At 64.2% G+C, this 23322-nt stretch overlaps 3 protein-coding genes across 15 annotated transcripts in view; 1 reads left to right on the top strand and 2 right to left on the bottom strand.

The window, feature by feature from the left end:
• The window catches only part of GPSM1 (G protein signaling modulator 1), a 31593-nt gene extending 24075 nt beyond the window's left edge, over positions 1 to 7518 (top strand). For 4 of the 7 annotated variants that reach the window (XM_074016006.1, XM_005580435.4, XM_074016008.1 and 1 more), the window contains 3 exons: positions 3680 to 3836; positions 4326 to 4534; positions 5981 to 7518. In XM_074016006.1, coding sequence (XP_073872107.1) covers positions 3680 to 3836; positions 4326 to 4534; positions 5981 to 6187 — 573 coding nt within the window. In that variant the 3' untranslated portion in view covers positions 6188 to 7518. Of the gene's footprint in view, positions 1 to 1000; positions 1573 to 3679; positions 3837 to 4325; positions 4535 to 5318 lie in introns of those variants that run through there. The other 3 variants (XM_065529834.2, XM_065529833.2, XM_065529835.2) reach the window with 2 other exon arrangements.
• Positions 7519 to 9823: 2305 nt separating this feature from the next.
• Positions 9824 to 11688, bottom strand: DNLZ (DNL-type zinc finger). 2 transcript variants are annotated; one of them, XM_074016013.1, is made up of 3 exons: positions 11279 to 11688; positions 10904 to 11043; positions 9824 to 10103 (listed from the first exon to the last, which is right to left on the bottom strand). In XM_074016013.1, exons 1-3 carry the CDS (start codon positions 11639 to 11641, stop codon positions 9935 to 9937), a joined length of 672 nt encoding a protein of 223 aa, XP_073872114.1. In that variant the 5' UTR covers positions 11642 to 11688; the 3' UTR covers positions 9824 to 9934. The 2 variants fall into 2 exon arrangements, with proteins under 2 accessions (XP_073872114.1, XP_005580487.2); XM_005580430.5 differs by having other exon boundaries at positions 11420 to 11688.
• Positions 11689 to 11872: 184 nt separating this feature from the next.
• On the bottom strand, positions 11873 to 21769 carry CARD9 (caspase recruitment domain family member 9). 6 transcript variants are annotated; one of them, XM_045374163.2, is made up of 14 exons: positions 21664 to 21769; positions 20006 to 20204; positions 19431 to 19568; positions 18966 to 19270; positions 18647 to 18826; positions 18419 to 18562; positions 18067 to 18192; positions 15497 to 15688; positions 15089 to 15130; positions 14668 to 14713; positions 13769 to 14050; positions 13074 to 13150; positions 12406 to 12482; positions 11873 to 12321 (listed from the first exon to the last, which is right to left on the bottom strand). In XM_045374163.2, exons 2-14 carry the CDS (start codon positions 20187 to 20189, stop codon positions 12225 to 12227), a joined length of 1890 nt encoding a protein of 629 aa, XP_045230098.2. In that variant the 5' UTR covers positions 20190 to 20204; positions 21664 to 21769; the 3' UTR covers positions 11873 to 12224. The 6 variants fall into 6 exon arrangements, with proteins under 6 accessions (XP_045230098.2, XP_045230102.2, XP_045230103.2 ...); XM_045374167.2 differs by having other exon boundaries at positions 21704 to 21769; XM_045374168.2 differs by lacking the exon at positions 21664 to 21769 and adding an exon at positions 21075 to 21134.
• Positions 21770 to 23322: the final 1553 nt, after the last annotated feature.

Genomic DNA, 23322 nt, shown 5'->3' with positions numbered 1-23322 from the left:
GTCCCCCCAAAAAACTGCCCTGGGTCTGGGCCGGCAGGGCCAGGGGAAACAGTTCCAAATGTCCAGCTGCCTGGCCCTGCTCCCCTGGCCCCTGCAGCCACCACAGGGCAGGACGCCCGGGACAGCCAAGATCCTGGCACCAGACAAACGGGGTTCACAGGGCCTGTGAGGACGTGGCAGGGCCTCTTGGCTTTTCTGCTGACCTGAACCCCACTGGCCTTCCTGAGGTCAGGACCTCGGGTACCGCCCCGAGTAAGGACCGTCTGCACCCTGGTGGCAGCCTGCATGGGGACTGCAGCAACAGTGGGTGGGGGACATATCCCTGGGCTTTCAGTGGCTGGGTGGCCCCCTTCCCTCTCTGCTGGGGTCCTCAGGCGAGGGCTTTCACCTCTGAGTTGGGGTTCTCCTCTGCAAAGTGCAGCCGATACGGACACTGCGCCGTTGCTGTTGCTGACCAGCCAGCCTCTGCCGCTGCCCACCCTGTGCCCAGACAGTGCAGGGGCCTTTGGGGTGTGAGGCGGTGCGGCTGGGTGTGGTCTGGGGGTCCAGAGAACTCATCCTGGGGTGGAGGGTAGGGGGCAGGGCAGGGTTGGCCTCAGAGGCTGGGGACAGTGTGGGTCCAACCAGGAATGAGACAGGGGTAGCAACCAGAGGCTGGAGCTGAGCTGGCCGGGAGGTCCTTGAGCCAGGGCACTGGGGAGCCACCGAGGGCTGTGGGGCAGGAAGGGCCGTCCCGGACAGAGGAATCCAGATGAGGAGGACAGCAACCCTCCCAGCTTCTCTGTGCCTGCCTCTGTAGTCAGGCTGAATAACGAGGTGGTTTTCCCCACCTGGCCCAGCTCTGGAGGGAGGCCCAGGGGCCCAGGTGTCAGCAGGGAAACGGCTCTTCAGCAGGCTGTCCTCCCACACAGCCCTGCAATGTGCCCGCCCACAGGCATGGGGCGGGGAGGCGGGAGGTTCACTGCTGCACTCGCTGGGGGAGGGTTTACGGAGCACGCCTGGGTGTGTGTGCGAGCCCGCATGGTGGATGTGAGCTTGTGCGTGTGTGTGAGCTCGTGCGTGTGTGTGAGCCCGCGTGGTATGTGTGAGCTCCTGCGTGTGTGTGAGTTTGTGTGTGTGTGTGAGCTTGTGCGTGTGTGTGAGCCCGTGTGCGTGTGTGTGAGCCCGTGTGGTGTGTGTGAGCTCCTGCGTGTGTGTGAGCCCGTGTGCGTGTGTGTGAGCCCGTGTGGTGTGTGTGAGCTCCTGCGTGTGTGTGAGCCCGTGTGGTGTGTGTGAGCTCCTGCGTGTGTGTGAGCCCGTGTGCGTGTGTGTGAGTTTGTGCGTGTGTGTGAGTTTGTGCGTGTGTGTGAGCCCATGTGTGCATGCGCTCAAGTGAGCAGGGGCGGGTGCTGGGAGGGCTGAGCCCTTGCCCAGGGTCCTGTTTAAGCCTCAGGCATCCCAGCCTTGAGGCAGCACTTGGCACTTTGGGCAGGGTGGTGGTGGCCCTGAGCACCTTGTGTCCTGCCTGCACTCCGTGTGGCCAAGCACCCAGCGTGGGGCTCCCCGCCGCTGTGGAGAGAGCCTGTGAGCCACGTGAGTCTGGGGTCCCTGGGGTCCTAACAGGTGGAGGCTGAGGGAGCACACGGACCTCCGTGAAGCCGGGTGGGGTGGTCTTGGTCCTCCTCAGGAGAAACTGGGCTTGTGCTAAAGCAGGAGAGACTACAGTCAGACTTAAGGAAGAACTCTGAGACCTCCAGGAAGGAGGGAGCCAGGGGTTGGGGCAAGGGAGGGGTTAGAGCAGGGAGGCGGGACCCTGAGTCCCACTGGAGTGGCCTTGGGGCCAAGGGTCTTGCTCCTGAAGGGCTCAAGGGGCCCCAGACTATCCAGAGCCTCTCCCTGTACCAGGCACTAAGCCTCAGTTTTGCACCTGTGGTCTTAGGCCCCTGCCCGCCATGTGAGGGATGCATTAGCCCCGCAATAGGTGGCCCCGGCCTCAGGGAAGGGGAGGGCTGCCCGACATGGGGCAGGGGCTTCGCCATGGTGCCTGGGACATGGCCCCTGAGGGGTCCTGCCTTTCCCAGGAGGGGCCTTGCTCAGTTCACCTGGGCCCTGGGTCACCTGGGGGAGCCCAGCTTGGCCTCCCACAGAGGCCCCCCCACAGCTGTGCCCAAGCCCATCACAGCCTGGGAGCCAGTCCCTTTTGGACCAGGAGGCCACATCCTCCCAGAGAGGCCTGTGTAGCACCCCCACTGGCACTCAGAGATGCTGGCAACCCCAGTGCCACCCTCTGCCTGGACCTGCAACTCCCGGAGCCCTGGCCCAAGTGGATGTGGCCCTCCCTGCAACCTGGGCCAGTTCTCCCCTCCCTCCTGCCTGGGGAATCGGAGGGAGTAGGGGTGTTGCCATAGACCGGAGCCAGGCCGCAGGAGGACAGAGCCCTGCAGGGAGAAGGAGGTGCTAGAACTCCCTCTCCCCAGGTCTGCCCCAGGGACAGGAGGCACTTGAGGCTTCCATGACAGCTGGGGACTGACTTCAGGGGCCAGAGCCAGGGGCCCTCGGCTCAACTCAGGGTTCCGAATCCCAGCTCTTTTTTGCCCCAGTGTGACCTTGGGCAGGTCACGTATGTCTCTGGGCCTCACTCTCCTGTGCCCTGGGCTGGTTCCAGCAGACAACCGGAAGCAGGACGGGAGCCCCGGTCCTGGGCTGTGGGGATCAGGGGTCGGGAATTCCAGTTGTCTGTCAGCTGCCTGTCTCCTGGGCTGTGGGAGTCAGGTATTGGGAATTCTAGGCAGCATCGGGTACCCAGGAGGTGCCATCTCCGCCAACGTTGCGTTAATTTGTTCAGTTGTGAGCCCAGCGCTGTGCAGGCCTAGAAGAGGCCACCAGCCGTGAGATGGACAGGCTGGGGCCAGGCAAGGTGTGCCAGCGCCATTCGGGAGGTGGACGGGGCTTGGAACCATCACAGCCACCCATCAGCCCTGGGGCAGACCAAGGCCTGTGAAGCTGGGTCACGGGGTAGACCTGCTTCAGCTGGGCCCCCTCGGGGGCGCCACAGGAGACCATGCTCTCCAGCCTCCCTTGTTTGGGTGTGTGGACTGAGGCCCAGGGCGGGGTTCATTCCTTCGAGTTCATTCACACAGCAGACACCGGTGAGGGCTGTGTGGGGCATGGACGCAGGGAGCTCGTGGCAGAGCTGACACAGGGTGTGGTGGGCATAGGGACAGGAGGCACGGGAGGCTTCCCGGGATGTCTGGGGAGCGTTCCAGGCCAAGGCTGGCGAGGCTGGCCCAGGGCAGGTGACGGACAGAGGGCTGGACTGGGGTGGCAGCGATGGGAGGAGAGAAGTAGGGGGGAGTCGGCGGGTGGCAAGGGTGGGTGGCACGTCCTGGGGGAGGGGTAGCTGGGTGCTGAGGGTGGGTGGCACGTCTTGGGGGAGGGGTAGCCAGATGCTGAGGGTGGGTGGCACGTCCCGGGGAGGGGTAGCCGGGTACCGAGGGTGGGTGGCACGTCCCGGGGGAGGTAGCTGGGTACTGAGGGTGGGTGACATGTCCTGGGGGAGGGGTAGCTGATAGGGGGCAGGTGAGGGTCCCAGCCTTGGCCAGGGTCTCAGAAGTGTGTGTGGCCTGGGCAAGCAGCCCCCGGTCTCGTGCAGGGGTCTGCGGGGCTAGCTTTGGCTGCAGTGACCCCACTCCCTCCGCAGAGCATCCCAAGGGCCCCGTCTTCAGACGAGGAGTGCTTCTTTGACCTGCTGACCAAGTTCCAGAGCAGCCGCATGGACGACCAGCGCTGTCCCCTGGATGACGGCCAGGCTGGGGCTGCTGAGGCCACGGCCGCCCCGACGCTGGAGGACAGGATCGGTGAGTGCCTCCCTCAGCCGGGCCCTCCCTTGGGCTTGTCTGCAGGGGCCAGGACCAGGGCTCCTGTCCTGCCTCCAGTGAGGAGCTTTTGGGGGACAGACCAGCAGACCAGCTGCAGAGCACCGTCACCAAGGGCGCCCTCCACAGCCCCCACAGAGCAGCATCCCGGGAAGCGTGTCACCAGTCTGCCCTCCGGAACATACTCAGGCCGCACGGGCGGTCTCGGGGAGGGGGGTGGGCAGGGCGTGGGAGACCGGCGTTGTCCTCCTGTCAGCCCCTGGAAGCCCCAGAGGTGGGCGTGGGAGCCACAGCAGAGGGAGCAGCCGAGAGCTGCCTAGGCTGGTCAGCGGAGACTCCGCCGGGAGCCATGGCCTCAGGAGCACAGTGGGCTGAGCTGGGCTCAGAGGTCAGAGCTCACTGTGGCCGCAGCCCGAGCCTCGGGCCTGACCCCGCACTGGGTCCCAGCCCTCGCCCTCTGCACCTCCGCAGCCCAGCCCTCCATGACGGCCTCGCCCCAGACCGAGGAATTCTTCGACCTCATCGCCAGCTCCCAGAGCCGCCGGCTGGACGACCAGCGGGCCAGCGTGGGCAGCCTGCCGGGGCTTCGGATCACCCACAGCAACGCAGGGCACCTCCGAGGCCATGGCGAGCCCCAGGAGCCAGGAGACGACTTCTTCAACATGCTCATCAAGTACCAGGTGGGCTGCGGCCCGGGCAGGCATGGCTCATGGCCCCTTTGCCATCCACTTGTGTGGTGGGAACTTGTGTGTCCTGGGGGGTGAGGTGGGTGCTGGTTCCTCCATCTCAGGTCATGTTTGAGGGACTCCTGGGGGACTCAGCCAGTGTCACCAGATGACAAGGGGTGTCTGAGCCTGAAGCGCCACTTCTGGGAACCCCAGGCTGCTGGGGATACCAGAGACCCCCACAGAAGGCAACCCCAGGACACCCCCAGGCTGTGCCACCCCCCTGCTGTGCAGGAACTCAGGGTGGGGGCTAGGGGGTCATAGGTCCTAGAGCTCATGGCCTCAGGGATTCCCCACCAGCCCTCCACACCTGGCAGGGAAAACACAGGCCAGATAGCATCCCCAGAGTGGGGAGGGCAGGGGGATCCAGGGCTGCCAGCCGGCTGGCGGGACAAAAACAGGGACCATCCAGGAACCACACAGTGGATGGCAGGGGCGGAGGGTCCAGCCCCAGAGGGCAGAGCCAAGGCTGGGGCTCCAGCCTGGCAGCCACACTGGGAATGCCCTCCTCACCTGTGTGGGGGTGAGCCAGGTAGGGTGGCTGGAGCGGGGACTGTTGAGCCAACAGTTGTCCCAACTGGGACCTCAAACTCTGGGGGTCTCACCATCCCTGTGGGGTGCAGCCACTGCTGGGAAGGGGTTCAGGGTCCCTAGACTTGGAAACAAGCTGGCGGTGGAGGCTACTTGGCCCACGATGCACCAAGCCAGCGAGTTTCCAGGTCTGCCGTCCTCCCTACAGCGGAGAAGAAACCGCGGCCTGGGGCCAGGCATCCGACCAGCCGCCTCCAAACCAGCCCCACCCAAGAGGCCCAGAGTCCCCCGTCCACATGCATGCCTGTGCCAGCTCCCATCCCTCCTGCTCCAGGCCCTTCAGAGAAGCCCAGATGCCCCCTTGGCCCCCTGGCCTGCACGCTGGAGCAGGCGAGGCCCACGGGGTCGGCCACCTGACCCAAGGGGGAGCCCTGGGGAGCGCCACAGTTCGGGCTCTGCAAGCTGAGACCTCAGGCCTGCCAGCGTCAGACCTGGCAGAGGGACGGCCACGCATGCCCGTCCCTGGGGATCAGCAGATCTGGGGAGCAGGCGTCCAACGCCAACCTAGCCACTGTCTCCTGGCCCTGGCGCACCCATGCCCAGTGGGAATCGTTGGACCTGCTTTTCCTGGATGGGCCTGCTGTGGGCTCCTGGGGGGTGGGGGCGGGGCCACCAGAAGACTGTGCGCAGGGCCCGGGCTCCCAGCACAAGCCCCCAGAGCGAGGGAGGCCCCAGAACCAATTCCTTGGGTAGACATGGGGAAGCCCATGAGCAGTGCACGCCGGCCCTCCGGAACCGCCCCTGTTGACCAGCACCCGGACCACTGGACCTGGGGAGGGTGAGGCCGCCAACCGCACTGTGTCCACTCAGTCCTCCAGGATCGATGACCAGCGCTGCCCACCGCCCGACGTGCTGCCCCGGGGCCCTACCATGCCGGACGAGGACTTCTTCAGCCTCATCCAGAGGGTGCAGGCCAAGCGCATGGACGAGCAGCGGGTGGACCTCGCCGGGGGCCCGGAGCAGGGAACAGGCGGCCCGCCCGAGCCCCAGCAGCAGTGCCAGCCTGGTGCGAGCTAAGGCCCTGTGCCCACCGCCAGGCCCGCCCTGCCCCCGCTCCTAGACGCTGGGCTCACAGTCACAGCCACGTCCTCCCGAGGCCATCGCTGAGGACAGGCACTGGGCACGCAGCCCCACGGCCTCCCCGACCCAGAGCAGCAGGCTCAGGCCGAGCTGCCCGCGGCGGGAGGGCGTTCTTCATCCCGGGCTGGCCCCCCATGGCCCTGGACTTGCTCCCTCCTGCCCCGCCGCAGGCCGGATGGGGTCTTCAGCATGTCGGCCCCGACCCGGTGCTGTCAGACTCCTGCACCCTCTCCCCCAAGCCCTTCTCGTTCTGTCCTGCCCTGCCAAATGTGAAACCTGCTGTCTCCCCTACTCTCCCCAAAGGTGTCTCTGAGCCTCTTCTCGGGGCCACCAGGGATAGGGCCACGTTCTTCCCCCCCAGAGCTGGTCTTGGGACGGCCACGTGGCAGGCTTTGTCCCCTCCAGCTTCATCCCGGGGCAGGGCTCCCTCCAAGCCTATCTCCCCACTCCTGCCCGGGCCGGAGGAGGTCTGCAACCACAGAAGGCCCCCCAGACCAGGTCGCAGGGGCAGCTCTGAGGTGCCTCCCCGCTGCAGGGGCCTTGATAGGAGCTGGGCCTGTCTGTAAAGCAGAGGGAATGGCTGGGCATGAACTTTAACACTCCAAACCCCCAAGCCAGGAAAAAGGGCAGGGCCTGGTCCTGGGGACGCTTGCTGGCAGCGGGCACAGTGGTCAGTCAGGGTGGGAGACGGCACCAGGCTCTGTGACCCTCACCCGAGGTGGGGGGTCAGTGGAAGCTGGGGAGGCTTCACTCAGCTCAACCCTGCAGAACCCCCGATGTGAGAACCCCCCTCCTCCCACCAGCTGGGGGAGATGACATCACTGCTGTCTCCCCATGGGGAGGGGGCTCACAGGGCACTGAGTTCAGGATCCTGAGACTGGCAGGACCTGTTGGAGCCTGAGATGGGCCTGAGGTTGCCTGCTCCTGTCCAGACCCAGCCGTGGCATCTCCCGGGGGCCTCACCATGGCCCCACAGCCCCCAGGGCTGGCAGTTCCATCTAGGAGGGAGCCCGCTCTCAGGCTGGGATGGAGAGGCAGTCCTGGGCCCGGCGAGGTGAGCTGCCTCTGGAGGGGCAGGGCCGCACCCCAGGGCAGGGACAGGTGCCCGGACACAGGGTCTCCAGGACGTAGCGCCCCCCCTGCATACTTGAATGTATGTGCGTATTTATTGCTCACATGTGTGTGCCATGTTGTCAGTGGGTCCTTTCCAACCCAAGAGGTACATTTGTTTTTCTGTTTTTTCCTGAAAAATAAAGTCGGCCAAGTGAGTGTGGTCCGTATGGCCTTAGTCCCGGGGGTGACCCAGGTAAGAGGCTGCACCGTGCGTGCAGAGTGTCCACAGATACCCACGGTCTGGGCCCTCTGAGACCTCAGAAAGATGGAGTTCCCACTGCATTTAACCACAGGGGAGCCGGGGCACAGAGGGGTGAAGTGGCTGCCTGCTGTCACCACTGACTCCTGCACCGCTACCTCCTCACGCTGCCAGCCCCTAGGGAAACAGAGCATGCTCTGAGCTGACACTCGAGTGGCCGAGGCCAGCCCCCGAAGCAGCAACCCCCAGGTCAGCCCCACGGCCCCTTGAGGACCCAGCCTGCTGCCATTCACCCTGCAGCCAGTGGGGGGAGGTCCTTTCCTGGAGTCTGATCCGGCTGGGCTCGGGGTCTGGACACTGAGCCACAGTACAGGAGCTGGGGGCAGATCGGCACTTTTGGGGCTTGTCTGGGCGCTGCTTGTGGTGGGCAGCACCCCCACAGGGCCCCTGTCGGGGGACACACAGCTGCGCCGGGCAGTTCGGCTGCCCCTCGCCACAGCCCATCTGGCCACGTTGGCAGCCACAGCCTCTGTGCTGGTTGACTCCGTTGCCGCCTCCACCTCAGAAGGGGCCTTGGGAACCAGAATCAATGTGTACTCCAGGTCCGGGGTCCCGGCCGGCTTGCGGGTGGCGGTACATGCACACAGGGTCCAAGTAACCGTGCAGGGCCTGGGACGGATCACAGCCAGGGAGGTGCAGCAGTGCCCCCCACGCCGCTGGCTGACGCGTGGGACAGCCTCCGAAGGTGCGGCTGAGGAGTCCTCTTAGAGAGGCACACGGTGGTGAGGGATGCCCAGGCCAGCAGCCGTCCCCAGGAGGCAGGGATGTCCTGGAGGCAGGGGGGGCAGAGTGCTGGGAGATCAGGATGGCAAAGCCCCTTGCAGAAACCTGGCTGTGGCAGTGAGGCTGGGGGGAGGGAAGGGCGGAGGAAGACAGGGTCCAGGGGGACCTCAGGCAGAAGCTGGTGGGATGTGTCGGGCACGCTGGGGGTGGCCATAGGTCTTCTCTACTCTAGGAATGTGCCAGCCTCGGGAAGGGTGTCCCTCCAGGGCCAACCTGGGCCCAGAGGTGCTGGCACCAGAGAAAAAAGACACGGTAACATCCACAACCCAACTACTGGCCTCCATCTCCCCAACTGTAAGAGGAGGGATTGGCCCGAGCAACTCTTCTCGCTTGAATCCTGCACTTCCAGGTCCGACGGCTCCCTGGACCTCCCCACGTGCTGGTCCAGGCCCTCTGGAGGCAGTGAGGCACCCAAGCCAAGCCCAGCCCACTGGCCTCTGCACTTCCAGGCCCCCAAGAGACCCCCAGTCAGTGCCTCCATGGAGAAGCAGGCCTGGGTGCGGGTGGCTCAGCGAGAGGAGGACAGTTTCCACAAATGGCACAGAAGGTTCTGGGTGGGAATAATAGAGGGTTGTTGGCTGAGAGGACGGGTAATCGAGTCAAAGCCCACACCACAAGCGCGCTGGGAACAATGCCACCAGGTCGCGGCCTCCCACGGGCCGGATGTGAGCTGGCAGTCCCGGCCGGGTCCTGCTGGCAGGGGCTGCACTGGGTCCCTGTCGTGCTCAGTTCTGCCTCCACCTCCCACCTCGCCCCATTCTCTTTCCTGCCAGAGTGTGGTGGGTGATTAATGCTGAAGGTCACACTGCTCAGAACGCTTCTGCAAATAAACGGGCTCCTGCGTGTGCTCGCTTTCATCAGCACAGGAGCATCCTGTGCACAAACAAGGCTGGGAGACAAACCCCACGTGCCTCGGAGGGCCCGGGGCATCCAGAGCGCCATCCACCAAGGGGAGGAGGCCCAGATGGCTCCCCCGGGAGGGGCCTGGAGCTCCCGACACGTGGCCACACCATAGCTGCTCGTCCTGCCTGGGCCAGCAAGCAGCCCGGTTTGCTCAGTGTCACCGACAGCCAGCGGCCGAGGGCCAGGGCTCAGGTCTGCACTGGCTCACGGAAGGGAGGCCGCCAGAGCTGGCCAGGGGGATGGCAAGGGGCTTGCAGAGGAAGGCTGAGGCTCACAGGGGTGGTGACCTGCTCAAAGTCACGCAGTGACAAACAAGAGGGGCTCTGACTCCACATCCAGCCTCCTTTCCAGGAGACTGTGGCCCCTGTGGGCAAGTCCAAGGCGACTCCGTGTAGGAGGAACTGGTGAGGCGAGAGGTCCTGCGGCTCCAGTGTCCCACCCAGCAGCACCAGGGATTCAGAGCAGTCATTCTAACTCCAGAAAAAGAAATGCCACCAGGGCCACCGGCCCCAGCATCCGTAAGTAATGTCTGTTTATTGATAGAAAACAGGCCATGTCCAGAGAGGCCCAGGGCCAAAACATCCTTCTGGAAGGCAGAAGTCCCACAGTGCTGGGGAGCACAGGGGTCAGCTCGGCTCCGTCTTGCCACGGCCGGGGGGACCCTCATCCTCACCTGCTTCTGGAGCAGCAGTAGATGTGGGGGTCCCTGCAGCCTCTAGAACAAACTCCAGAGCCCCCTCGCCCACCACACGGTGCACCTGCTCGCCTCTGGCCGCCAGGATCTCTTCGATATTTCTGGGAGGCAGGGAGGCAACAAGGTTCTTCAGGGCCCCTGCTCACCCTGCACTTCAGTCCCCTCAGGGTGCCCCATGGCCAGGCCAGAGCTGTAAGCACCAGGACCAGCACTCCTGTGGCATCAGGCCACGTGGGCACTTCAGATGCTGGCCTGTGTGCCCTCACCAACCCTGTCTCTCTGCCAGTATGTGCCACCTGAGGAACCCAGTCCTGCTCCTGCCCCCTATGCACCAGAGGGAAGAGTCTGCAGCCCCAGGTCGGATGGGAGGACAGCCCCAGCTCCAAGGCCCAGGTACCACCAAGTGCCCAGCATGCTGGTCTCAGACCTGCTGTCACTGTTACTGTCCTGCTCAGGACCTCCCGGCCAGGCAAAGCCCGGACCAGGCTCCCAACACCACCTCCACTGCTCTCCCAGCGGCCAGAGCCCAGGCCACACCGCCCGGCCCACACTCCACACTTTGCCGTGGGCCAGCCACTCCGAGACGGCAGAGGGCAAAAAAGTACCACGCCAGAGAGACAAGACTGGCAGTGAGGGCAGAGGGCAGGTAGAGGCAGGGAGGCAGGGCCACAGGGCTGGCAAGATTTAGCAAATGAAAACACAACCCCTACTTCTGGCATACTTAAACTAAACAGCTGTCTGGGGGTTATAGGAAATTCTAATTTAACTGTGTATCTTGTATTGATAAGGTGGCTGGATTGCCCAGGTGAGATCTATAGACCTCCACACTAGGGCACGGTTCCCCCAGGGAGGCCAGGGTTCTGGGTGGACTCCTGGCCCAGCCCTGGGGTACAGGCCTCACCTCTTCCCATTCAGGTCCGAGAACCAACCCAGGTTGTCCGCGATGATGTGGTGGTTCTGGCAGCCGGGGCAGGTCACAATGACCACGCCTTGGTGATAGGCCAGCTTGGAGATGCGCTTGGAGGATCTAGTCCCGCAGACCTGTCTGGGACAGGGCAGCTGGTGAGGCCGTGAGCGCCGCCACGCCCCTCCCGGGAAGACCCGCCCCTCGAGGGGTAGCTCCACCCACCTCACCCTCCAGGGAAGGCCCCGCCCCCGAGAAATAACTCCACCCACCCCCCCAACCGCACCCTCTCCGGGGAGGCCCCGCCCCCGAAACGGCACCACTCCTCCTCGTGGTCCGCCTCCCCTCCTTCCCAGAAGGCCCTACACCCACCTCGCCCCAAGTTGTGGCTCCACCCCTTCCTCTGACTTGACCCCGCCCTCTGCGGGAAGGCCCTGGCGGGCCGCCTCTCCCCGCAGGCTGTGTAGCGCCAGGTGCGGGTCTGTCCCCGATTCCGTGCCGCCGCGTGCCCACCTTGCAGGTGTAGATGAGCTGGTAGTGCGCAGCCTCCACGCGCCCCAGAGCCGCCGCGGGCCCCGGCTCGGAGCTTGAGCGCCGCCAGCCCCAGGCCCAGGCGCGCCGCCTCCCCGCGACCTCTGGACGGGCCCCGCGGCCCCACAGCCGCCTCACGCAGGGCCCTCGGGGCTGCACGCGGCTCAGCAGCCTCGGCGCGCCGCCCAGCACCGCCCGCAGCATCCCGCTCGCCAGCTCCGTCAGCCCCGCCCTGCCGCCATCTTGGAAGTGGGCACCAGGCGGAAGCGGCCTTCCTGGGCTTCCGTCCTCCGGGTTGGGGTCGCGCTGCCCTCTGCCGCCCCCTGGCGGCCTGATGGGGCCCTGCGTCCACGTGCAGCTCGCTGCCGGAGGACACCGAGGCCCCGCAGCGAGGAGGGACGGCCGCGGGGCTGCGCGCGAGTGTCCGAGCGGGAATGCGGGTCACCCGTGCTGTTTATTTATTTAAGCTGCCGTGTTTTCTCACACTTCTACAATGAATGCATGTATTGTGTGTTACATGGTGAAATAGAACAGACCCTGACGTTACACAGATGGCGTGTGCATGGGGGTGGCGAGCACCCGCATGGCCTCCTCAAGCTGAGTGCCGCTTAACAAACAGCCCCCAACGCCAGGCTGCCCGGCTCAGCCTTTCAGGGCACCAGATTCCTCCTTCCAGGCTAAGCCAGCGACGGCTCGGGGGAAGTCTGCGCCCCAGGGCGTCGGCACCCCCAGGTGGCGGGAGGCCGGGCCGGTGGGTGTGCCCTGGACGGGGCCTGCGCTGCTGCGGCTAGGAGCCCTCAGTGTCCGTGTTGTCGCTGCCGGTGGTCTCCTGGTCCGCCTCCCCCTGCCGCCAGCCTTTCTGCATCTTCCGGAGGGCGCGCTTCCTGCGAAGACACAGGTGTCTCAGGCGCAGACCTGGCTGCAGCTCCCCAGCCCGTTTTGGAGAAGCCTGGGGGCCGCCCGCCTACCTGCGGTAGTTCTCGAAACTCTCCTTGAGGCGCCGCCGCTCCTTCTCAGGCGGCTCCCCGCTGCTCAGGCCTGCGTCCTGGAGAAGGGGAAGGGCTTGGGCTCCGGCCGGCTCCCCTGAGGGCACCCTCCCTTCTCTCTCGCACCCCCACTGGCCCCGGTAACTGCAGACTGGTGGGGAGGCGGGGAGCTCAGACAGCCTCAGCTCAGCGCCAAGCTCGCCGCGCTTGGGACCTGCCTGTACCCGGGGAGTGAGCCGGTGTGGGTAGCCTGCATTTCAGATGCCAAGACACAGGCAGGAGGCCAAGCCACGCTCCGGCCTGGGCTCCTGGCCATTGTTTCTACAACAAAGCCCGAGGTAGTCCTTGCTCTCAGGACTCCTGTGTTCACCTACTCAGGGTTGACGCCGCATCCACTGTAAAGTCCCCAAAGAAACCAGGACCAGGCACATCCACCTCCAAGCCCCCCGAAGCTGCTGCAGTACCCAAGAAAACAGGGGCATCCACTTCGCGCCCCAGACAACCGCACCCCAAGCACTGAGGGCTTGTGGTCACCCCTCAGCCGTCGTCGGGGCCACTGCAGGGGGTGCCTAGGGCGAGGAGCCACCCTCCCTGGGATCGGCCACCGTGAGGCCCACAGCTGGGGGGACCCCACCCTGAGGAAGCCTTACATGGGGGGTCGGTGAAAGCTGTTCCTGGTGCAGAGCTGCAAAGGGCTGTTCCGGGCTCCCCGCACCGGCCAGGCATCCTGGAAAGGAGAGTCGTGCCTGTGGGGACTGCCCACCTGCAGGGCCACATACAGCAAGAGTGCCCCACCCCTCCCCGGCATTGCGGACACCTTGTGGGCCTGGTGGGATCCCCACATGGGTCCAGTGTAGACTCTGCCTTCTGTAGAGGAGACTGAGGCCTTATGGCCTCCCTTGCCCATTCATTGCTCCAGGATGCCGCCAGATGCCAGCCCAGGCCCAACGCTCCTGCCAGTGACCATCCCTCCCCGAGGCTGGCTGCCCCCCAGGCAGGAAGGCCTCCCAGACCTCAGGGGAGCTTAAACCCTGGCCTGAGCAGCACTGTCCCCCATCACTCCAAAGCATCTGTGGGCATGGCGGCCCTGGGGAGAGAGTTGGAAACAGCTACAGTGGCGGGGGCAGGGGTACTGCACAATTGGGAGAGAACCTTCAGGTGGCTAGACCCCCTCAGAACCCACCAGGACCTGGGCAGACCAGGGGTCAGGACCCTTGGGCAGAAACCATGCATGTCCAGTCTCAGCCCCGCTGTGGGGAAGGCCAGGCCAGGGCTGTCCTGGCCATTGGCAACCCCTCCTTAGAGCCAGCCTCTCCCCTGCTCACCCTCGGACCTTCATGCCTGCCCCCACTCCTGCCACAGCCACCCAGGGAGATGGTGGCAGTGCCTGAGCTGGACTCCTGGGTCTGCTCGCCTCTGTGCCTACATGGGGGCTTGGCGTCCCCAAGTTCAAGTGTTCTGGGCTGCGGCCAAAGGTGCTGGTCTTCACTTCCCCATCTGCGGCTCCTCCCTCCCCTTCCGCCTCTGCTTGGAGGCCACAGCCTGGTGCTCGGGAAGCTCGTCCAACTCCCACGCAGCCTCCCAGGGCCCCTCTGCTGGGTCCTCCCCGACTCCCACCTGACACCACCTTCAGAGCAAACACCTACCTCATCACCACTATCCGCTCCTGGGCACTCGGGGGCTGCTCCCAGCCAGCCACTCCAGTTCTTCCCCCAGAGAGGCACAGGGGGCCTGCCCTGCCCGCTAGAAGCCCCCACCACTGCCTTACCCCCACTGCACCGGGACACAGCAGGCCCTTGGCCACCCCTGCATTCGGCCCTGTCCCTCAAGCCACGTGGGGCCCCGTCTTGCCCCACTTTCTAGCTTTGTACCCCTGGGCATTTGCTCATCACCACCTCCCTCTGCTCACCTCTGCACCCCGGGGGGCTGCCCAGAGGGGCCCCACACTCTCAGGACAGTGGGCCTGCTCACCTCTGCACCCCGGGGGGCTGCCCAGAGGGGCCCCACACTCTCCACCCCAGGGGACACTTGTCCCACCAGCTGGGCCCCGGGTTCCACTGGGCTCTGTAGTTTGTTCTCTGGGTGACCTTGGCCATTTTACTTATCCCCAGCCCTAGTTTCCGTCTGTGGGGTGGGGGTTGTGGGGGCTGAGACAGGCATTGCGGCACGGGCTGCCTGTGCTGAAGATGGGCCTCGCTTGGGGCAGCCGGGAGGCCTCCAGGTGCACTGCCGTCCCCACCTTACCTTTGTCCGAGAGCTGGGTGTCCTCCAGGTCCTGGGGGAGCGAGAGCTTCCGAAGAGAGGCAAGATGTCCCGTTAGGTCACCCCGCCAAGGACTGGACCCGGCCACACTGCCCACCCCGGCCGTTGCCATCACCCCCTGCACAGAGCTTCTCAGAGACTCAGGTGCTCAGCAGACGGATGTGGGGGAGGCCAGCTAGGAAGGTCCCGCCATGAGGATGCAGGAGCTGGGCACTGTCCATGCCTTGCCTTACCCCTTGAGCCGTCGGAGGCCTTAGTATTTGGCCACCTGCTCTTCCTCCACCGAGCCCAGCCCACTGAGCAGGGCCACGTGACGGGCAGTGTGGGGCTGTGCCTGGTGGCGGCTCAGCCAGAACCCCAGGTGAAGGAAGGCCAGCCTCGTGCCGGCTGGGGTCTCACTCACCTCCTGGGAGCTCCTGGGTGAGCCATCCTCCAGGTCGGAGCTCTGTGGTCATAGAAAACGGGGTGGGTGGGCTGTGGGGGCAGAGGGCTCCCCAGGCACAGGGTGGGCAGGGCACAGAGCGGGATCCTCCAGGGAGCCCTGGGCATGCCCTTAGCCACGCCAGGCCCCCTCCATGCCCAGAGCAACGTGCTAGGCTGCCTGATGGCCAGGCCCAGCACCCACCCTGGCCCTGCAGCCCCATTTCCTGCTGGGGCCCTGAGCTGCTCCTGTGCCCTCACCCCACTGCGAGGGGGGGTTCGGTTAGGTGGGGGCCCGTCACAGAGGAGGGTTGGGTCAGGAAGGCCCATGTTCCCCCGGCCCTGCGTCCCACCCGCTGGCTCCCCTCCCTGCCCCAGGCCCCAGGCCCACCAGCACGAGCGTCTCCAGCTGCTGCCGCCTGAGCCTGCCCTCCACGGCCAGTAGCTGCGCCTCACGCTGGAACACCTGCAGCTGCAGCTCATCTGCCTTCTCACCCAGCTCCCGCACCTGCTTGCGCAGTGCGTCCTTCTCCTGCAGGCCCCGGGCATGCTGCAGGTGCAGCTCCTCCCGTGTGGCGATGGCCTGATGGGACAGTGCAAGGCCGACCCTCAGTGAGGCCCCCAAGCTCGCCCTGGGCCCTCGGCCTGGCTGCCCAGCTCCGAGCAGAGGCCCCGGAGGACGTCAAGCCGCTGGGTGTGGAGGCTGGCCACAGCCCCTCCCTTTATGTGCTCTGTGAACATGAAGTCAGCATCTGAGGGATTGTAAAGGTGACAGTTGTCCCTGCTGCCCTTCTGTCTCCTCCGAAGCCTGCACCCCCGGTGGACACAGCGTGTGCTGTGCACCGGCCCCCCCAACACACACACACGTGCACATTTGATAAATTTTGGATGTGGCTTGATATGGGGACCCTGACTGTCCATGGCTAAAACTCCTTCATGAGCGCAGCACTCTTCACCACCCCTGTCCCCACTGCAGATGCTGAGGTAGGTACAGGAGCGAACGTGCAAACATGACGGCGTGACCACCCCTGCAGCCGAGGCTGGGAGGCCCTCACCTAACCCCTGCCACTGGACTGGAGCAATGGCTGGCAGCTTCCCTAATCCCTGGCCTACCTGCCCCCGCACAGCCCCGTGGGAGCCCTCGCCCTGGGAGCCACACCAACCCCTATGGGGGCACGACTGGATCTGCCCTTTTTTCCCCATCTTGGGGTGGGCCAGGCGTGAGTGAGGCTGTGGTGGGGCCGCACAGGAGTTCTGAGCCTGTGCTGCTCTCATGGTGGCCAGGGCTTGCTTTATGGCCCCAGGGGTCTCGTTTTAAGGCTCCTGATGTGGACAAACTGCCATCCAGAATTTCGCCGAAGAAGCAGTGGTGTCCATTGGAGACAACCTCCAGGATGGGACTCGGGACGGGGCATAGGAAGCAGACACAGCCCTGCCCCGTGACGCTCTATCCGGCTCACAGCATGTAGCACTCGAGGCCTTGCAGGCCTCACTCCGGTGGCCCAGGCTGGAGTGCAGTAGCGCAATGGTGACTTGCTGTAGCCTCAGCCTCCTAAATAGCTGGGACCACAGGCATGCACCACCACGCCAATTTTTTTTTTTTTTTTTTGAGTTGGAGTCTTGCTCTGTCACCCAGGCTAGAGTGCAGTAGTGTGATCTCAGCTCACTGCAACCTCTGCCTCCTGGGTTCAAGCGATTCTCCTGCCTCAGCCTCCTGAGTAGCTGGGACTACAGGTGCCCGCCGCTACACCCGGCTAATTTTTATATTCTTAGTAGAGACGGGGTTTCACCATACTGGCCAGGCTGGTCTTGATCTCGTGACCTCAAGTGTTCCACCTGCCTCGCCCTTCTAGAGTGCTGGGATTACAGGCATGAGCCACCATGCCCGGCCAATTTTTGTATTTTTTATGGAGTTGGGATCTCACCATGTTGCCCAGGCTGCTCTGGAACTCCTGGGCTCAAGTGATCTGCCCGCCTCAGCCTCCCAAAGTGCTGGGATTACAGGCAAGAGCCACTGCGTCCAGCCAAGTTTTTTTTCAAGATTAAAAAAAGCTACTGGTGCCGGGCGCGGTGGCTCAAGCCTGTAATCCCAGCACTTTGGGAGGCCGAGACGGGTGGATCACGAGGTCAGGAGATTGAGACCATCCTGGCTAACCCGGTGAAATCCTGTCTCTACTAAAAAATACAAAAAACTAGCCGGGCGAGGTGGCGGGCGCCTGTAGTCCCAGCAAAAGTAGTCCCAGCTACTCGGGAGGCTGAGGCAGGAGAATGGCGGGAACCCGGGAGGCAGAGCTTGCAGTGAGCTGAGATCCGGCCACTGCACTCCAGTCTGGGTGACAGAGCGAGACTCCGTCTCAAAAAAAAAAAAAAAAAAAAAAGCTACTGGTAAAACAAGACAGAATGTTTTCATAAAATCAAAAAGATATATAGATAGATAGGTGATAGATAATAGATAGATAGATGATAGATAGATGGATGGATGATAGATGATTGATAGATGATTGATAGATAGATGGATGATAGATTGATAGATAGATGATAGATGATTGATAGATAAATAGATAGATGATAGATGGATGGATGGATGGATAGATGGATGACAGGTAAAAGTCTGTAAGGTGGAGCCGGAAGGTTGAACACAGTTTTCCCTGAGAGCAGGCTGGGGTAGGGAAGTATTGACTTCATCACTGTTTACTTTTTTTTAATGTTAAATATTACTTCTGTCATTTAAAAAGCAGGCCAGGTGTGGCAGCTCAGCCTGCAACTCCAGCGCTCTGGGAGGCTGGGGCCGGAGGACTGCTTGAGGCCAGTAGTTTGAGGCCACCCTGGGTGACATAGCAAGACCCCATCTCAAAAACAAATAACAAAGATTAAAAACTCCGTGACAACTGCCCTCAAGGGGTGTGGCCCTGTGCACCCACCTGTGAGTGGGGTGCTTTGCCCGCCCCGTGAGGTGCCCACCTGGTCCCGTTCAATGGCAACCTCCTCCATCTGCAGCAGGATGGCCTCAATGCGGTCCTTGTACATCTTGGAGTCTTTACGCAGGGCCAGGCACTGCAGCTCAAACATCTCCTTCTCCTCCATGCACTGCAAGGGGCAGCAGCTCAGCCCCCACAGGCCTGAGGCCCCCCATTCTGGCCCTTGGGGTGTACTCGGGGAAGGGGCTCAGGAGCATGTGGTCAGGCCAGTTGGGATGTGGGGGGAGGCCATAGGAGTCCCCAGGCCCCACCTTCCAGGCACGGAGTGGGCGGAGCTCAGCCCACCCAGCGTGGCTTGGCCCCCAGGAGCTGCGTCGCCCTGCCTGCCCTCCTACCCGGAGGCGTCGGGCCTCGCCCTGGCGGAGGTCCTTGCGCAGGGAGAAGATGGTGTTGGCCTGCTCCTGGTGGTCCCGCAGTGCCTGCCGCCAGTCCTCTTCCAGTACCTGGATGTAGGGGCTGCTCCTGTCCAGCTTCCCCTCCTGAAGGGGGCAAAAGGCAATGGCCTGGCTGGGAAGGCCCCGGCTGTCCTGCCCGGGCTGCACCCGCCCTGCCTGCGGCCCCACCTGGACGGAGGCCTCCAGCTCCTGCACCCGGGCCTGGAGCAGGGCCTTCTGCTGCTGCAGCTCCCACAGCAGCTCCTGGCTGGGCCTCTGCTCCATGGCGTGCCTCAGCTTCAGCGTGTGCTTGCGCTCCACCTTGCAGTCGTCCTCGGCCTTCATGAGGCTGTGCTTGAGCCGGTCAATCTGCGGAAGGTCCGGTGAGCCCGGCTGTCCCCTCCAGGTGGTGACAACGGACCCACGGGGCCACCCCCGACCGCCCCAGCCTGCAGACCCCACCAGGCCAGGCAAGGGGGGCCTGGTTCCCCGGGGGCAGTGGGCGCACCTCCAGCTGCAGGTCACGGTTCCGCATGAGCGCGGCACCCTTCTCCTCGCTCTGGCGTGCCAGGCGCATGGCCAGGTCGTAGTTCTCCTCCTTGCAGCGCTTGAGCTCACGGCTGCCGGCCTCGCACTCCTCCTTGAGCCTCTGCACCCGCTCCTGGTGCTTGCGCAGCAGGCTGTCCTTCACCCGCAGCTCCTTGATGAAGTCATCCTTGGAGCTCAGCAGCGCGGTCAGGTCCTGCACCTTCTTCTGCAGCTTCATGACCTCGGTCATCAGCAGCTGAGTCAGGCCTGACTCCCCGGACGCGTCTGTGGGCCGCGCCAGCGTTAGACGGTGCCTGTGTTCCCCGGTGGCCCAGCTCTATCACGCCCTGCGCTGTGGCAGGAGCTCAGGGCTCCTAGGGATGGGGCCTGGGCAGAGGACCCAGCACCACTGCCCGCCCCCACCACCGCCTTCCCCGTCACTCACCGATGATCATGGAGAAGACACGGGCCGGCTCCTTGCCCGTGACCTTCTTGTACAGCTGTGGGTAATAGAGTTCCAGGCTCTCGAGGAAGGCCACGTAGCCCTTGTGGCCGGTCCGCTGCAGGATGTCCAAGAGCACGCCTGCGGGCCAGAGGGGCCTAACTGGGGGCGGGGCACAGGCGAGGCAGAGGGCTGGGGTGGGTGGGCCCGGGGGCAGGGACAGATGGAGGCTGGGATGTAGATGAGGTGTGCTGTGGTTTGGGTCGTGGATGAGGCACCCTGTGGGTCTTGGTACTAGGCTGGGGACAAAGTGCTGTCCACCCATCCCTTGGCTGTCTCAGGAGCCCCCGTTGTGGTGGGAGTCCCACTGCCCCTCTTGGCAGCACCGAGCTGGCAGGAGAGGCTGGGGGATAGGGTGGCCATGTGCCAGGGTTGAGGTTGGGCCTCACTGGGACGCCAGGGGCAAAGCCAGGCGGGGCTCTCCTGGGGTCGAGGGTCAGGGTGGCAGAGCGTGCAGCCACCTCCAAGCGGGCTCCTTGGTTGGGTTTGGGGCCTGGGGCCTGCGGGGCAGCACTGACCCACTTTCCGTTTGCGGATGACCAAGTTGGGGTCACTGAGCACCTGCTCCTCATCGTCGGGGTTCAGGACCTTGCACTGCCGCAGGTAGGGCGTGATGCGCGAGGGGTCGATGACCGACGTGAGCATCACCCGGAAGCCCTCCAGGACGCTCCAGCACTCATCGTCGTTCTCGTAGTCCGACATGGCCTCGCAGGCAGGCTGGGGGGTGTGGGGCAGCCGCTGAGAGTGACGCCGGCTCCTGCCCCCACCCAGGCCCGGCTCCCGCTCCTTCTCAGACGCTGGGCCTGGGCTCTCGTCAGGGCTGTCGAGGGGGTCAGCCCAGGGGCATCCAGGAGAGGTACCCGGCTCCATGTCCCATCCCCATGCTGGATCCCCCAGGGAGGCGGCAGAGACAGTGACCCGCTCCCCGCCAGACCAGCCGAGGGCCCCTCCACAGCCTTTCCCAGCCCCTGCTCCTGCCCCTTGGCCATCCGTGTCACCCAGATATGCAGCGGGGGAGACACAGATGGGGTCTGAGAGAGGAACGGCCTCCACGGCATGACTCGCCTCTGGCCTCCGCCTCCTGGACACTCCCACCACGCCCTGGAGCCTACAGGGGCAGCCACCTCCACGGGTGGGCAGCTGTGGGCACCTGCCTGGCACTACGGCCAGCCCAAGCTGGGTGAGAGCAGGTTGGCCAATGACCCTCCCACTAGGGCAGCAGCTGGGGGAGCCGGTTCTGGCGGAACTTCCCCATTCCCCTGACCGACGCCTGCTCACATCCCGCGCTGTGCCCTCCCTCCTCCATGGCCGGCTGTTGATGATGCAAGAGTGGCCACCCAGCCCTGCCCCAGCTGCCAGGGTCGCTGCACCGGCCGGGAAGAGCTGCCCACAGGAGCGTGCCTCTGTCACTCCCCGCCGGCCCCGCAAGCTGGGAGGGGCTGTCGGTGTTGCCCTTGGCTGGCCAGGAGTGCTGCTGTGCTGTTTTCTCCAGGTTCTTAGGTGACGGGCACCCGTCAATCTCTGGACTCTTCTCCTGCCCCCGATGAGGCCCGACCCCCATCCCACTGGCTGAAACAAGAGAACTACCCATGTTGGGACCAGCCACTGCTGTCCCTTTCTGCCAGCGCGGTGGAAGCCTCAGCCGCTGAAAGCCACTCCCTCTGGGACTGGGGCAAGGCTGGGAACAGCCACATGGTCCTGCCTCCCACGCAGGTCCCCGGTCCTCAGCCTCCAGCCCCACTGGGAAATGCTGGTTTCCTGCCTAAAGGAGCTGGGTCACTACTCCTGGAGACACTTGGTCTTTTGAAGTGTTTGGTCTTGGTCTTTTGAAGAATTTCTCAACTTCCCACTGTACTTTGTCACCCCATTCAGGACAGTTTTGACAGACAAGGGGCTGAATAGAAACACCGGCCACACAGCGGACAGTCCTGGGAACACTGGGCCCCTTTCCTGCCTCCCCAGCCTGAAATGCAGGGTCCCATCTGCCACCGTAATGCCACTGAAATGAACATGTCTCCGCCCAGTGGCCATGAAAGGGATGGGGCAGCGCGGCGGAGGCTGCCTGGCTGCCTGTGGGAAGCCTCATGCTGCTCTGCGGGGATCAGCGCCAGGATTCTGAACGAAGCCGGCGCCGACCTTCTTGGTCACTTTTCAGAAAAGTACCAGACCCACCCACCTGAGGGTCTTCCAAGGAGCCACCTGCACGGCAGACGCACCAGGAGCCTGGGACGTGGAGCCTCGGGGAGATGCTGCCTGGGGCTGCAGGGAGGGAGGAGCGTGCCGGACGCCTGTGCACTTCCTGATGGCTTAACTCCACAGTCCCGCCAGTCCTCCCACAGGGGGACAGTCCCTGGTGGCCTGCCTTCTGATTCGTGCAGCCCAGGAGGCCCCGAGAGGCAGACGGAAGTGGAAGTCCTCTGCCCTCCACGGGAAAACTGCTCTCAGCCCTCCCAGCCTGGCCGGGGGCCAGGGGTCCTGAGAATGCCCCAGAGGCCCAGCCCGGGCACCTGGCAAGTAGAAGAGACAGCAGAGACCCCCAGGAGGCTGGACGAGGCCAGACCGCACCCAGCCGCTTTGACCTGGTCATAGGTTTCTGGAGGCTTCTTCAGGAGGGCATGCTCTGCCCTGTGCGGACACCCTTGCCCTCGCCGGCATCTCAGGACAGCGGGGCAGGGCATGTGCAGGGGGGCACACAGCCACACAGCATGCCCAGCACACGCCTTGGTCATGAAAGGGCTGCAGCCCACCTTATGGAGCCCAGGAGGCCACTGCAGCCTGCCAGGGGCCATGGCACCGGCCACCACCCAGCTGCACACGGGGGAGAAGCGTCCCTTTCAGAAGTGTCGCTCGGTATCATTATCCTTGTCACGAGGCATCCTTGCTCTTCTCCAGGATGCACGTGAGGACCGAGGCCACTCCCAGGGTCCCCCAAACCAGCTTCAGAAGCACCGGTGATGGCAGGGCACAGCCCGCCCCCCATCCACAGACGACGGGCAGCAGAGTCTGCCCTGAACTGTGCACTTCGGCGTGGGGGCTGCTGGAGCCTCATCCCTGCAGGCTGGGGAGCCCCCAGGCCCCGCCTCACCGGTAAAGCGGGTCGAACCGAGTTGCCACCCAACAGCTTCGAGAAGGGGGCTGCCAGGCTGGAAGGCCAGGAAGCTGGTGCGGAGCTCGCCTAACCGTTCCCAGCCCCCGGCCCTCAGGCCTGACATCACGCAGTGAGGAGTGGAGTTAGGGGTCCTCTGGGGCTCTCGGGAATGCCACACTCCAGGCTGGGCCCCTCACCAGCAGCATGAGCGAGTGTGCAGGCAGGAGCGCCGTCCTGGGCCCTGCTGGGGAGTGGGCCCGAGCTGGCGCCAGGCCCTCATGACCCAGTGATTCCCCAGCTTGTAAAACGAGGGACCCCAGTGATTTCCCTGTGGTGTCCGTCCTTAGGAATTAACACACATACCATGTTCTCTAACCATGTCGGAAGCTAAAAATCAGTAACAGGTATCTGGAAAATCCCTAAATATTTGGAAATTAAATAATATACCACTAAATAACCCACAGGTCAGAGTGGCCACCAGGAGACTAGGCACCAGTTGCTAGAGAACCAGGCACAGCAACACATGCTCAGGAGCGCGGCCGGCCATGGGACCGTCCTGTCCGCCGGGTGCCGAGGGCTGAGGCCCCACGGTGCTTCCAGTGAGGGAGTGAAACCCAGAGAGCAAAGGGCCTGGGGGCGCTGCTGCCACAGAGACGAAGGAAAGGGAGTGAGGGGACAGACGGAGAAGATGGGGGCTGGTCTTATGCCAAGAAAGGCCCACGCAAAAGGACAGTGAAAGTTGTGGGG

This window comes from Macaca fascicularis, chromosome 15 (assembly GCF_037993035.2).
Source record: "Macaca fascicularis isolate 582-1 chromosome 15, T2T-MFA8v1.1".
Taxonomy (NCBI): Eukaryota; Metazoa; Chordata; class Mammalia; order Primates; family Cercopithecidae; genus Macaca; species Macaca fascicularis.
This window is presented reverse-complemented; position numbering and strand designations above follow the sequence as displayed.